We start from the raw sequence: 15293 nt of genomic DNA, 5'->3' as shown, positions 1-15293 counted from the left end.
GTATTTTGTCCTCAGATTTTCATCAGGCAGTTCCTTCCTTGGCATGATTTAGATCAGGGCATTAATCCATTGTAGATAGGTTTCTCCTTAGCCAATGCAAAATGAAAAGCAAGCTGAGAGAAGAGGTTTTCATGGTTAGATTTTTTTTTTTTTTTATTAGCTGGCTTCTTTTATCTGTATGTTCCTTTTTTATTTTTCTGACTCTAATTCATATGTTTCCAGTGAAAGAGCCACAGTGCATCTCTTTCGGAAAAATGTTGTAGCATTCACTCAAAACGATTAGCTAGCCATTATTTCTATAATTAAGGAACAGTCTCTCTCTCTCTCTTTTTTTTTTTTTTTTTTTTTTAACTGAGAAAAGGGCTTTGCTTTTAGTGGGGTGAACAAAGCCAAGAATCAGAAATTCAAGATCTCTTGGAGTGTCTTTATAGCATTAGGGTAATCATACAAAATGTCAGTGTTTCTGCTGTCACTGTTGTTTAACAAGACTGTTATATGAAGAATCACTTCAAGACTCTTATAAGAAGTAGTGCAAACTATTACAGGTCTTTCTTGCCATGCTGAGGTCTCATAGTATGAGCATGAATACTTGCAGAATAAAGAATAGACATGGTAAATAATGAAGTGCTGGATGTTAGGTTCTGAAGTGTAAGCTGAAGTTTTCATGGTGAGAGAGTCATTACTGACAGAGAAAGCAAAAGGAACTTGCTTTCTTTTTCTCGTGCTGCTTTAGTCAGGTGGCTGGACCAAAATGGTAGTAGTGTCTTGATTTGGTATGGCTTTTGAAAATTGGTTTGGGCAGATGCTTGAATGTGAATCTCCCGGTTCCAAGCTGACAGTCCTGCTCCTAGGCCTTTATCCCTGTTTTTATCTCATGGCCCCTTTTTGTCTGTAAATCTGGATCTTCAGATGAAACTGAATTTTGTCAGTGCTGGTAAGTGTCGTAACCCTTTGTCTGAGAATTGCTGATACAAAGTGAGAGTCAATTTCTCACTTCCCTTTTAGACCAGACAGTTCATTTCAACACAGTTCATTCAGTTCTGGTGTAGGGTTTTATTTTCATATACGTTGAATTAACATTGAACAAATTTTGAAATGGGAAGATTGCTGCAACAGAGAGTTGTCCCTCTGCAGACAGGTCTAGTTACTAGTCGTGAATAAGTGACCAGAGATGTTCTTTGTGGTACTGTTGCTTCACATAGGTATTCAGAAACAGATGAGACTAAATGGAAAGATATGGAGTCGAATCTTAAAATTATGTTCAGCTTTATGCCATTATGACTCAGGTACAAACACAAGATTTATTCTTTTCCAGTCTAATCAGGTATGAAGAAGTCATGCTTAACTGGTGAATGGAAGTGTGAATTTATCACACTAATCCAGAGTTAAATTATACATCTTGTTTATATTCTTAGTGAGGCTATTGCACAATGTCAGTGTCTGGATGTCAGACTAGTGAATGCATTATGACTCAGATACAATTCCTCTGTTTCCCTTTTGTTTTCACAACAGAAATATGCTGCTAGTGGTCTTCACATACAGAACTACAGTTCTGGAAAAGAACTGCAGAGTTCATCCAGTTCAGCTTCCTCTCCAGGGTACACCCAGATCATCCTTGAAAAATGTCTAATGCTAAAACTCATTGACAAAAGAAAACCTGCAACAACTTCAGCCCATTGTAGTTTTTCTGTACCTTTAACCGCAAAATATCCTAAAATCCATTATAATTCATCTTGGGTGCTCATAAAGAGCTATTGAGGAAAATCAATTGCATCTTTCTCTGCAAGTGCTCATTGCTATTAGGTTGTTGTTATTCATCTCTTACCACTTCAACTCTGGTTTCTTATTTTTCTAGATTCAACATAAACAGTTCCTTCAACCTTTCCTCAAAGTGCATGCACTCAGATTCTTTTTATGACTGCTGAAGTCTTTCATACCTTGTTTAAAGTGCACTGCCAAAAATGGCAGTAAAACACTGGCCAAACTTCTGAAAGTCCTGCCCAGTTTGGTAGTTTATCAATGATTTGTTCTCCAAGTCTGGTCTTAGAACCAGTTGGTTCCTGGTGATCATGGTTAGGCTATGTCTTCCTGGCTCCATGTGTTGCTGAAGAGTGTCAAAAACCTTACAGAAGTAAAGATGCATCATACCTGCTGTTTCAGTTCTACATACTAAGCTGAATTTTCTCATAGGAGAAAAAATTGATTTGATGTGATTTTTGTTAAGAGTATTGGCCAATTTTGATTATCTTATCTGTTTCTCTTTAGATTTTAATTGTTTGATAATTTGTTCTAGGATTTCTCTGGGAATTTGCTAGTTTTTTTTTTAGAATTCTAGTTTTTGCTTACTTTCCTACCCTTTTTAAAGGTAAATGTATTTATTCTACTCCAGTTCTTAGACACCTTCCCTGTCCTTTAGACATTGCAGAGTTAGCTAGGTATAGTTCAGAAATTACTTCAAGCCTGACGACATACACGTATTTTTCTTTTATACCCTGCACTGCTAGTCACCATGTGATAACAAAGTTGGATATAGAGCCAACACACAGTAAAATCCTTTCCTGTGTCTTCCCTTACAGTGAACTAAGCCACAGCTTCTTCTTTCCTCATCACTCTTTTAAACACCTGCCCTTTTGAAAGTTACACTGTTCGGGGAGAATCTTGGTGCGATAAATGATTCTTTGCTCAGGGCTCCTGCAGTCTTTGTGTCCCTACCTGTATTCTATTTAGATGCAGAAAAGACAAAAATAACTGCTTAGATTTGTCTAGCAACGGTTGATTTCATAGAACTATACTTTTCTTCATAGAGATATGGCGATATTCGATATGAGGACGTTGAGAGTATGCGCTGCAGAAACAGGCTTTATGTGATCCAGACGTTAGAAGCTACAACTAAGCAGAATGTGGTGAGTGACTTAAAGAACTAAACCTCTGCTAAAATTCCTTCTCTCTTGGAAAATTTTGAAAAAAGCTACACTTTTTAAGGCCAAATAAATCATTTTGTAGGCTGAAATCCCTCTGGTCTGAAGGGTATCTGTTAAGTGAAGTCATCCTTTCAGCACAGAGCCTTGAATGAAGGTAGAGGTTGCAGGGTGCTTCCTTTGTTTGCCTGTTTTGTTTTCTTCAGTGGCATATTTGCAATAGCTGGTGATAAGACTAGTCTACTTAAACAAGCAGTGCTTTTTTCTCTAGTAGAGGTGGCTTGTACCAACTGATACTAAGTGCTGTTTATTGAGCTAAGATGATAGCTGTTGTATTTCATTTTACAAAACATACATCTTGTGAAGATGGATATAGGTTTTGTTTGAAAATGCTGATTTTGTTTTCTTCCTTTAAAAAAAATGGGGATTCAGCTTCACTGGTAAGGGTTGAATGTGCATTTGTCCATTGTAACAGAAGGTCAATGTTACTTGAGGATATAATTATATCTTTATTATATTCAGGTTTTATCCCATGAGTTTCATAGTGCAGGCTCAATATATGCAAATGAATTGAGTAGCTTCAAGGTCCCTTTTCAAAGAGAAATAGTTTCTTCCAGTCATCTCCTTCCAATCATCTTCTGATTGTTTTTAAGAAATAATGCTATTCTTACTCCTAATTGGTTACATGCCAAAACCTGGAATATTCAAACTGTATTTTTTAATGTAAGGTTAAGTCTTGTGGATATTATACGGGTTTATTCGAAAAATAAAAGACTCAATTAATTTTCTTTATTTTGTTTCAGCTACGTGTTGTGTCCCAGGATGTAAAATTCAGTCCTAGTGATCTTGATGAGCTTTACGACTTATTCAAGGTAGTGTGCCACCTTCCTAGTGTGCCATACAAACATATATGTTAACAGTGAACTGTATGATGGCTGTGAAACAGTTTTAACAAATTGAGGAGAAAGATAGATTCAGCATATTTCTTACACGTCAGTTTTAAAGCAAATTAAGTAGCTAACTCCCCACATCTTTTACCCAGAGAAATAGTTGTTGTTTCATCCAGTTTAATGTTTTTACCTTTCCTTTGCAGAAGGAGCACTTTCTTTCCTGTTACTGGAATGTAAATAGTCCTGTTTTGCGACACCATGATGCCAGCCTACCTTATCTTGAACAGTATCGAATTGATTGCCAGCAGTTCAGGGTTCTCTGTCATCTTTTAAGCCCCTGGTCACACTGTGCAAACAGAGACTCACTTGCATTGTGGACGTTCAGACTGATGGATGAGAGCTCCGATGGCCTTATAAACTTCAAGCAATTTGCCTGTGTTCTTGGTAAGAGAATAATACATATGTGGCACGTTCACAAGGGAACTCCATCTTGGAAATAGTCCTTGGTCTTATCGTCTTCCATACACAAGATAAGGAGCCTAAGGAGACTAGCCTCTTAATGTAGGGTCAAATTGTCTTGCCTTTATCGTGTGGCATTAAATGCAAAGGCATGAAATGGCAAGTCAAATGCTCAAAGTACATTTATAAACTGAGAGTGGGAGCTACGTTCTTTAGACGAATGAAAAAAGGCTTTAAATTGCAGAACTGTGCGCTCATTTTCTTGTCTGTATTTCACTGTGAAATAGCTAACACAAAGCTTTACAAGTTAGTAACTTCTCTGAAATGTTAATCCCATGGAGAGTAATCTCCTGTTTGAGATGAAATTTAAATATAGCTTTACCAGCAAGATAACAGAAAATTAGGAGAGGGCATGACCTCATTGCCCAATCTTTTTGGTTGATGATAAATGCTTCCTCACACTGTAAGCCTTCTCATACACAGATCATGTAAGATAACCAGTGCCTTATGTCCCTGGGGAACTGAAAGTTTTCTGGAGTTAGTGCTTTATTCCTTTCATCTTGTTTTTTAAAGTGCTGTTTTTTACGTGGTGTTTTTACTGTGCTGGGCAGCTAAAGTTCACCACAACAGCTCTCTCACTCCGCCTCCTCAAAAGAAGAGGGGGGAGAAGAAAATATGATGGAAATAAAAAGGCTCAGAGGCTGAGGTGAGGATAATTTAAGGGGAAAAGAAAGAAGGTAAAAACAAGCAAATTCTGTGAGGAAGCAAAGAGGGAAAAAATACAATTATTCTTTACTTCCTATCAATGAGTGATGTTCAGACATGTCCTGTGAAGCAGGGCCTCAGTATGTGGGATAGTGTGCTAAAATGTCTTGGAGTTCTTGCCTCAGTGTAGGCAAACCTCAGGCTTAGCTGTAGCCTATACTTCCTTAAGCGTCATCTCTAATCATACTCCATGTAAGACAGAATACATGTCCTGTTCCAACATCCTTGGGTTGTAATTCTTTAGGTTAAGAGGGTATTCTAAAGCTGGGTCCGGTTGAATAATCTAGCTTGCCTCTTTCCTCCAATAGATACCATGTACAATGGAAGTTTCACAGACAAACTCAAGTTTCTTTTTAAGTTGCACATTCCTCCAGGTGAGTGAGAGATGGTAGGATTTGGGGAGTTCCTGGCTTTTGTCATCTTTGCATGATTTTAATTTAAGCTTCACTTTCCTTCCTGTTCTCACTAGTTCTGGTTACAGTACAGTCCCATAGCTGTAATACAGATGTGTATTTTTTCCAGAGTGATACATTCTTTGGGAAGGACTAAATATGCTCAAACACACTTTCTGTTTGTCCATAGGTACAATGTGTACAAAGCTTTTGCTTTTTCTCCCTGCTTTGTTAATGCTTGGGAGCCCCAAAAACACTTCATTCATTTATTTCAGCTTTTACTGAAGTAGAATCTCTAAGCCCTTCCAAAGGTGGTGATCTTTCAAAAGAAGAACTGATCCACTTCAGTCAACTCAGTGGTAAGCATCAGAATGTGTGGCTTTGCCTGCAGAATTTGGGAAGGACTCTATTAATTTTCCTGTAGTGGATAATGGGGATCTTTCTTCTGAAAGCTTTCTCCAAAAGCTGCTTTGAATTCTGGCAAATCATGTCCTTGTTAACAAGAATCCTCTTTGAAGATCTTCTGGAGACAGTTACATTGCCATATGAAGCAGTGTAGAATTTGAGGATAGCCATCTTTCTTCACAGCAGTTTTTTTCTGTAGCAGCACGTGGGTTAATTATCACAACCAGCTGTGTGTGGTAGTGCATCCAGGCATCAGTAACAGGCCATTTCACTGGCAGCCATATAAAGAACAGAGATGTTCCCTGCCCTGAATTGTTTAGGTCTGATGATTGAACTCAAAGGCCCCAAATGTTTACATGGAAATAGAGGAGTATATTTGGTCAGCATTTCTCAGCATAGTAGGCAGCCTTTCTGTTGCAATAGTTATTAAAATGATGACCATTGCAGTTTTGTATTCAAGGCAAAAAGGTATATTTCATGCCTCAAGAAATTTATTAATGTAATATCCATGTCCTCAATTATTTTGAGGCACTTAAGGGTTTCAAAATCTTTTGCTGTCATATTAAATCCACTAAGGTGTGTGTGTTTTTTGTTGTTTTTTTTTTAATTGTGGTGGTGTTTGTTTTTTAATTGTGGGGTTTAAATTTATGGAGTTAACAAAATACTACATTTGGAAAGCTGTTTGTTTTTACATCTTTGGAGGAGAGATCCTTTCTGGTTTTTAGAAACTATCTAAAAGTACTTTATATGTAGTATGGTGGCACTGTTCTCACTATTGTTCAAGAGATGGACCACAAAATATTATCCACTTGATACAGCTGGTTTTAGCTTTTCTGTGATCTCCAATCTCATGGTGTCTTTTATTTTTATTTTTTAGAAAGTATGCATATCTTACCATGTGCTTTTTTGGCCTAATCTGTGTTGAAAACATGGGTGGTCTTTTGGGGGTCTTGCTCCTTAAAGAAAGATTTTTTTTTTTTATAAAAGGAAGTGAAACATTGGTCCGCCTTTCTCGAAGCAGTAACTTTTCTTTTCTTATCTGAAACTCTAGTTTCATCAGCTGGGGATGATCTTGAAAGTAATGCTTTGAAGAGCAGCCTGGAAAAAGGTAGAGAATCCTGGAGACACTTGCTAATAACCTGATAAAGTGGGAGCATAGCTGAGAAAGTGTTTACTGACAAAGTATACTGATCTTAGCATAGTGCTAATGTTATATCCACTTTTTAAAGTGTAGTCCTGGGGGTGAGGGAGGCATAACGTAAACCCTGACCCTGTTTAGTTCTTGGCCCTGCTGCTCTGTTGAGGAAAAAATGACATGAAGGATACGGTTGTTTTGCTCTTCATCCCTCCTTTAAGGTCTTAATTCTTGTTTGCTCACTCTTTTCTTCTTTTCCCTTTTGTCAAATAGGGAAGGGGAAGGTTGATATTCAGGCATATCTGAAGCAATGGCAAGATGAACTTCTTAAAAAAGAAGAAAACATCAAGGATCTGCCAAGAATGAACCAGGTAAAACAATCTATGTCAAGAGAATTACAGACGTCTGGTTTTGATTGCTGTATCTCTTTAAGTTCTGTTAGTATTTTTCTTGGGATCCCTTAAATTTCAGGCCTTCACGTTAATCATTAGACTGTGTTTTTCTAAACTACTGTAACGTAAGCTTACTGTAAGCTGTAAGAGAGGGGCTTCCAGACACACACAGTTTTATCAGGGCTGGTCCAGGCCCGTACTGTTAGTAGAGCAGTTATTATCGGGTGCCTAGCAGCAGCAAGTGCTGGATTGAGATCACAATGTGGTGTGAGGAATGAGTGTGCTGTTCTCTAAATAGTCTCTGTTATCTGTGTAGTCTCAGTTCATCCAGTTCTCAAAAACCCTTTACAATCTATTCCACGGGGATCCTGAGGAGGAGCTGTTGTACCGGGCTATAGCAGTGGTTACCAGCCTCCTGCTGAAGATGGAAGAAGTTGGGAGAAGACTGCAAGGTCCCATGTCACCAGTCAAAAGTCCAGTTGCCATTACAGAAGTTTCTGCTGAAGGCCTCCAAAAAGGGACTGAGGAAGGCAGCTCTGAGCAGACTGAAGGCGGTAGGGCACAGAGTTTGAAAGGGAACCATGAATGGTCTTTCGCCTTTGAACAGATTCTGGCATCCTTATTAAATGAGCCAGCCTTTGTGAGATTTTTTGAGAAACCTCATGAGATAAAAGCTAAAATAGAGAGTGCTAAACATTTGCAACTTAAAGCAAGAACCAGAGTGTAATTCGCTTTATCTTTGACTCTGAACTAACCACATAAAGCACTTGCAAATGAAGGTTGTTTCTATGGAAATTGAGTACGGTGTTTACATAGGGAACGGGGTCTGAAGATTTAGCTTTAAATATCAGATTACTGGTATGCTTTGATGTAAATAAAAATAGTTGAAGCACAATCACTTTCTTGCATTGTTCATAAGTTTCAGCCCAAGCAGGGGCTGAAGGATAAACTGTCTTTACCATGTTATGAAAATATGCAACATTGCTAGAAAACACTAGGCGTGACCTATGACAAAACTTTCTGAATGACAGCTGTTACAGTGCGTGCTCTGCAGGTTCATTTCTATTACTGGGATAAATGCAATGACTTCCAGACATTTTCCACTTAATATGAGTTATCAACAGCTAAGAGATTGACTTCCAGGCTGGTTGAGTAATTTCCAAATCTGCATGTGGACTGGGATCAAAAGCAGGGTGAAGACTAAGAACAGAGGTGTGAACTGGTAGCTGTGGTGGGCACAAGAGCCTGAGGTTAGGAAATAAAGTTGTCCTGCTTACCGTTCCCCTGCTTTGGTGTCAGTTATGGTCCTGACTGTTGCAGATTCCAGTCCCTCATTGCCAGTTTTCAGACAGCATTCTCATAGCCCTTGTCTCAGTTTTTGCAGTGTGGCTCTTAAAACTGATTTCCTAGCTCAGCCTGTATTTGAGATTTCTTCCCCATTCTCCTGTCAATCGTCCATCAATACAGATGAAAGGATGTAAGATTCTTGGTCATCCAGGATGCAATCCAAAGCCTAGTATAGGTCCTTGACGTTGAGGGAGAACAGTGGCTAAATCTGCCTGACCATGTGGTGGTTGTCATTCATCTTCCAAGAGGAACCATTGTTGACATTTTAGGAGCACGTTGATGAAATGTATAGTTTTGTTTGTGTTTGGAATGCCCAAGGACAGACCATCCTTAGCTGCTTCCTAGTTAGCTGAATGTGACTGTGGAACCGCTACAGACAGATTGCAGTTGCGCCTTTGTCTACCCTGAGTCCACACCTTAAACTAGTGATTATTATTTCTTTTTTTATGGCTCTTCGGATTATTGCTGTTGTAATTATTTTCCATCTGCCAGGACTGATGGCAACAGCAAACCCTCTAGAATCCAATTGGAGTTTTTAATAAATAAATAAAGATTTTGGGGAGGTAAGCTCTGCCAGCGTTTATGCTCATGGATGTTGACCTTGAACCTTAGGTAGCTTGTGTTAGAATGGGTTTAGAGAAGGAGGGGAAGAGCCTGTATTTTAACAACAACAACAAAGTAAACTGGGGATTTGTTAAACTGGTTAAAAATGGCTGCTTTTAAAGCCTGTATGACAAACATTTTCTTCAGGGCAGCATTATTTTATACTGTGCATGTTTTTTGTAAAGAAGCAGAATGGGGATGGAACCATTCACTGTTGGTGGGAATAACATGAAATTTTGACTTGTGTTACGAGGATTTGCTGAAATGCCATAATTGCAATTGGGGTTAAAGTTTCCATGCTGCTTTTAAAGAATACAGTTTTGATCAGGAGCAATGAATGTACGTATTATTTCCTCTCCTCTTCTCTGCACTCTCAGGTATTAATGTAAAGTTTTACTGAATGAAAAGTAACTCCAAAAAAAATATATTTGCGAAAAATGGGGAAGCTTGTTTTAGAAGCCTTCATAAAGTAGTCATAGTTGACACAATATAAATCTGATTTGTATATTTATGCATAAAACATACAAACTAATTTATTCATATGCATGTTTCTGAGGCAAAGTAGGGCAACACTGTGTTAGTAAATGTCTTTGCTCACTGTTTTCCTAATGTTGTTTTAGAAATATAAAGCAGATGATACTGATGTTCTAGTCCAGGACGTACTCAGATAAGCTTTGCTCAGTGAGTAATTCTTACGCAAGCAGCTGTGCTGAAGTTAACGTAGCCCCATGAAAAGAGAGACAGCTACCCAGACAAAAAACTTTTGTAGGTCCGTGATGGATATTCCCAATTTCAATAGGTAGTCAAAGCTATAAACTGTTTGCTAAGCAACATAGCATAGTGACATGAAATTCTTGAAACTCAGACATTTTCAGTTGGAGAGCCAATATATATATATATTTAAAAAAAAAAAAAGAAAAAAAAGAAAAAAAAATGCAAGTTAAAATTGAAGTACAAAAGACTGTATGGAAGAAACCTGCAAAATAAGAATGGCCTCATGTTATTACACGGTTTGGTTATGCAAAACTGAGCACCTTTTTTGAAATACCAGTTTCTATTGGTGTCAGTCCAAGAAACCATAGAGCCATTAACCAGTGATGTAGTAATCCTTGTCAGCTATATCGTATCTATGTATAAAGCGAGATTACCAGCATACAATTTAAAAAAATATATATTTAAAATATATTTGGTGTTGCAAAGATGAATGCTGTTTCACATCGTATTGCGTTAGGACTCAGTGGGTGAGCACATTTCTGTTGCAAGAGGTCAGCTGCGACATGTAGCCGGGAGTTAAGCAGAAGCGCTAGCAGGGAGCCTGCTGGTTGCACAGTGTCTGACCCAGCACTACTCAGCTACTTCCCAGTGGGGGGACTTTCCATTCAAATTGCAACTTGGAAGTTTTTAGAAGTGTTTTTAAGCAGCTTACTCATCAATAGGAAGCGGTGTGGTTAAATGAGTACGGATACGTCACGTCACGTCTGTTTTATTTTTTATCTGTCACAGTTTTCAGTAAGTTAATCTGATTATTTTTTATTTTTGGTTCTGTCATAGGAAATAAATGAATGTACAACATTCAGTGCAAAGTAGATGATTGTAGCTCACATATAGATCGCTAACACTAGTGATGCTGTTTATACAGTCCTTAAATTGCACTACCTTCTGCAGTGTCACCAGCGGGACCTGGCAGCTATGCCACGGTTATTTGTCCTGAAACATTCTCAGAGGCTGTTGGTGTGCACTGCACAGCCCTTTCTTTTGGCTGGGCCATTGTTATTGTTGATAATGCACATAAAATGCCTTTTGTCAAATGCAATCACCTGCCCATGGGGATGGCCAGCAGAGCTGTAGTGTTCCCTCAGCCTTTCAATACGGCGCATGCTGCTCCGTGACTGCTCAACCCCTTTGTGTACAAGTGTGGCACTGTCTCTGCACAGTCACCCCAAAGGGCTTGAACACATGAGGTGAGGGAATAGCTCCACTGATGGTAATAAAAATATGAGCCCTTTCCCTTTATAACTAGAACAGGGGCATTTCCAGGGACTTAGAAATGGTCACTGCTATGTGATTCAGAATAAGCACTCTGTTTCAGTCCATTCCTAAGACAAGCCACTTGTTCCTCACTCTAATGGCTATATAGTAATATATTTTTTAGAAGAGTTTGCTAATATAACAACTAAGAAATAGCTGTGTGTTGATTCTATTAGAGATTTCTCATCCAGTTCTACTATACAGGGTTCTTGATTGTGATTGCAGTTACTACCTGAACTAAAAAGTGAAATACTCTAATTTGTCTCCAGAAACATAGGCTATTTTGTCTTTTTGCTATAGCTTTGTCACTTTACCAAGAAGGCAACACGTTGGTGTTGGCAGGTTGGCTTTTTATATTATATATTGTATGAAGAATACTGTAAGACAAATGGGGTGTTAAATAAAAAATGTTTCACTTAAAAAAAAAAAAAAAGTTTGAGGCACTATTCTTTCTAACGATGAGCTGCGCCTGAAGTTTGTTCAAAAACATCAGTCACGTTAAAACCATTTTTAATCAGTCCATTCTGAAGCAAGGATTGAACCACACTAGAACTCCAGACCCTCCAAAAGTGAATGAGAGAGGAGACCCAGGTTTTGAAGGCAGTTTTGAAGGCTGGGTCTAGTTTAGCAATGCATGAAGCCTGTGCTTGCTTCAGGGCTGAGATGGCTGGCTGGTGAGTAAAGCCAGGAAGAGCAGCAGCATTTGTTTTTGCATCCACATTAAAACACTTACTGTGTGCAGATACACGACACTGATACCTTGTTCTTTCAAATTCACCTGTTGCCCTTACTGCTTCTGGCACTGGTCATGAAAATCCCAGTCTCTTGAGCTCCCTCTGTTCAGCTGTTTCTACATGTGTATGTGTGTGCCATGGCTGCAGCTCTTGCACCGCCTAGAGAGCAAGGAGCGGTCTGATCATCTGCCTGACCCACACCACTAAGGGAATAACAACAGCACAAGTTGTGTAAGAGGTCTTGCAAGTATGCTTTTATTTCTTCTTTTTCTTTTTTGTTTTTCTTTTTCTTTTTTTTTTTTTTTGAAAATACTATGTACAATCTCTTTAAAGCTTGTCAAAATGCACAGGCTGCCATCCAATGGAGCTGTGCAGGGACATAGATTCAAGACGAGAATAAAATCTTTACTTTTCATCTTCATAAGACACTTCCTTTTCCCATTACAAAATACTTTAAAGAATAGTAACATTTATAAACATATCTATATTTGACATCATATAAAATAAACCAAGATTTATAGTCAGTTCTAAGATTTTTCATATTTTTTTCTTCCTCTTTTTTTTTTTTTTTTACAGGGACTATCTTACAATATGTACAATAACTTTTCACTGGGTTTGTCAAACCAGCCTGATAGTACCCACCAGGCTTTAGCTTATATGTACAAATATGCTAAAAGTGCAAGACTTTATTAATTAAAGCTGCCTGTGTTTCAGAGGTCTGGAATGGTGTGGCCTATATATATATAGATATACATATATATGCATGTTAAAAACATACCTGTGTATCTATATATGTAGAGAGAGATAGTAAATAGGTGCTTGTGTGCTAGAAAGCCTCAGGACATGAGTGAGCACTGACGCTGGAGCCCAGCCCCTGGCACAGGCAGCACTGGTCATGTTTCCACCTGCCAATGTGACCACCTCACGTTTGGGGTCTCGTAAGTACCCCGAGGGTGAACCAAACCCACCAGCAACCCTCAATTCCAAACAGATCCCAAAAACACAGCTTGTAGCTAGTACCGAGGTAAACAAATACAACTCAACCTGAATAAAGAGATTTATTTAGTCATTTATCTTTTGAGTGTGAGTGGTGACAGAAGGCAAAAAGTCTGGGGTGCTGAGCCAGCCTCGCCCCTGCCTGGAGGCAGGCTGAGCAGGGACAGAGCCAGCCCCACCATGGGGCTGGGGGACTTTGCCCTCGGGAGCCCAGTTCTGCCTGTGCCAGTTCCCATGCCTCTGCTGTGCTGGGTGCCTGGGCCTGGCACCACAAGCAGCTGCGCTAGTGGCTGGGGTGGGCGCTGGAACTAAAGCGTGTGCAGGGGAGAGGTTCTGATAAAGTGCGTTATAGGTCTCTTGTTCTTAGCAAGGCCAATTGAACATGTAAACATCCTTGCAAATCTACACTCCCTGCTGAGAGGCTGCCATCAGAAGGGCTGTGCGGTGGCACAGCCCCGTCCGGCACACCCACTGCCCTGCAACCCCCTCCAACCGCTCCTTGAACTTGCTTTGAAAGCCAGCAAGCTCCTGCCTCCTCCCTAGCAAGCCCTGCCAACAATCCCCTGTCCCCCCCAGACCCCAACCCCAAGCACCACCACCACCAAGGAAGGGTTCACTGACAGCCGCCACGCCTGCGCTGATGCGCAGGGCTGGCACACTGCAGCCCAGCTGCTGTGCTGCAGGTTTAGTGGGCAAGGCAGGGAAATGCATGGCCTTTGCCTTCCACCAGCGGCACTGAGCCATCAGATGTGTACAGCAGTGTGTCCTTAGCACACATGTGAGCCTCTGTGCGTGTTTTTGTCCTCACACTGCTGGAGGCCATGGCTGCGCCTCCCCTCCACCTGCTCTGCGACACCCAATTCTTCACCGCCGGCATCCCCGGGGTACGCGCCTACCACCCCCAGCACCAAGAAACCAAGGCCCCATGGAAGGCCGGGCTCTCACAGCTCTTGTTCGCATGTGAGCTGTAGATGCAGGTGGCCCTGCAGCGCCCGCTGTCTCCAGGTACAGCTGTACCCCCGCCTGTACACCACCTTGCCCGCTCCCTGTTTTCCTGAAGCCAGGGCTGCTTGTGCCAGAGGCTGCAGGGTCAGCACTGCTGTGCAGCTGCTGGGGTGGTGCAGAGAGCCAGGGAAACAACAAAGACAAAATAATAAAAAGCCCAACCAACCCCCCCCTCAAAGCTTTGACTGGATGTGACAGCGGTTATGAACGAACCTGTCCCCAAACAGTGCTCTGGCTGCACGCTGGTGCATCCCTGCTGGATGAGGGGATCATCCAGCTCCTAACTAACCACCATCCTGCACAGCTTAAATAATGGCCTAAACCATCTTCTGCGCTTGGGCTGGAACAGTGCCCACGGTTAGTACTCAGCTACTAATGCCTCAAAAAATGTACATTTTCATTTTTCCTTTGGAAAGACACAAACAGTAGGGACACTTAACTATACACCCACTGAGGAATAAACTGGTTTTCAATTCATAAATATAAACATATAGTTAAAAAGTGACAATTTACAAAAATACAATTTATTGCTGACCCTACAGGCTTGTAACAGTGCCTGTGTCATTGTGAGTATATGTTTCAGGGTTGTCAAATTGAAATATGACCTAGCAAAACCACAAAGTTTGCTGTCACATGATGGTCTGTGTGTTGTTTGCTTGTTTTCATGTAAAGAAACATACACAACAACATCCACTTGGAACAAAACAAAACAACAGAAAAGAAAGAGTAAGGATTCTTTGTCTGTAACCTGAAAAATATTTGGCTACAGGGAGTAAAAACCATATAAATTTATCTGCACTTGTTAACCAAAGTAAAATATGACAAATATCTTACTAGTTGTGATGTGAGCTGGTATAACAACAGTAAGAAATTCAGGCAAAAGTGGTGTTATGTAAATTAGCAGCATTATCCAATCTCCCGGAAAACAAAAATGGTGGGGTTGAGGTATAGAAAAAAGGAAAAAACTCCACAACGGACCTACTAGGGCGAGACGAGAGCTATGTACACGGCAATCCCTCCTGTGACTGCTGCGGCCTGCGTGTGCTGCGAGCGCTGGGCTTGCCTTCACAGTGCATTCCAGCACCAAAGCCCTGATGGGACAAGGCTTTGCTGCGGTGCCCAGTGCCATGGTGACCTGATCAAGCAGCTCCTGCAGCTGGACAGTCGTCACTGTCCTGGTCACAGGAGCCATACCCGGCGCTGGTGCAGGCACGCACGGCTTGG

General features: G+C 40.5%; 1 protein-coding gene across 3 annotated transcripts in view; it reads left to right on the top strand.

Moving 5' to 3' along the window:
• Positions 1–11757, top strand: part of TBC1D8B (TBC1 domain family member 8B) — a 39075-nt gene extending 27318 nt beyond the window's left edge. For 2 of the 3 annotated variants that reach the window (XM_035324067.1, XM_035324068.1), the window contains 8 exons: positions 2805–2903; positions 3722–3790; positions 4012–4252; positions 5341–5406; positions 5700–5783; positions 6881–6937; positions 7238–7335; positions 7673–11757. In XM_035324067.1, coding sequence (XP_035179958.1) covers positions 2805–2903; positions 3722–3790; positions 4012–4252; positions 5341–5406; positions 5700–5783; positions 6881–6937; positions 7238–7335; positions 7673–8083 — 1125 coding nt within the window. In that variant the 3' untranslated portion in view covers positions 8084–11757. Of the gene's footprint in view, positions 1–2804; positions 2904–3721; positions 3791–4011; positions 4253–5340; positions 5407–5699; positions 5784–6880; positions 6938–7237; positions 7336–7672 lie in introns of those variants that run through there. The other variant, XR_004750247.1, reaches the window with a different exon arrangement.
• Positions 11758–15293: the final 3536 nt, after the last annotated feature.

Source organism: Oxyura jamaicensis, chromosome 4 (genome assembly GCF_011077185.1).
Source record: "Oxyura jamaicensis isolate SHBP4307 breed ruddy duck chromosome 4, BPBGC_Ojam_1.0, whole genome shotgun sequence".
Taxonomy (NCBI): Eukaryota; Metazoa; Chordata; class Aves; order Anseriformes; family Anatidae; genus Oxyura; species Oxyura jamaicensis.
Note: the sequence above shows the minus strand (reverse complement) of the source record. Positions and strands in the feature narration are given on the sequence as shown.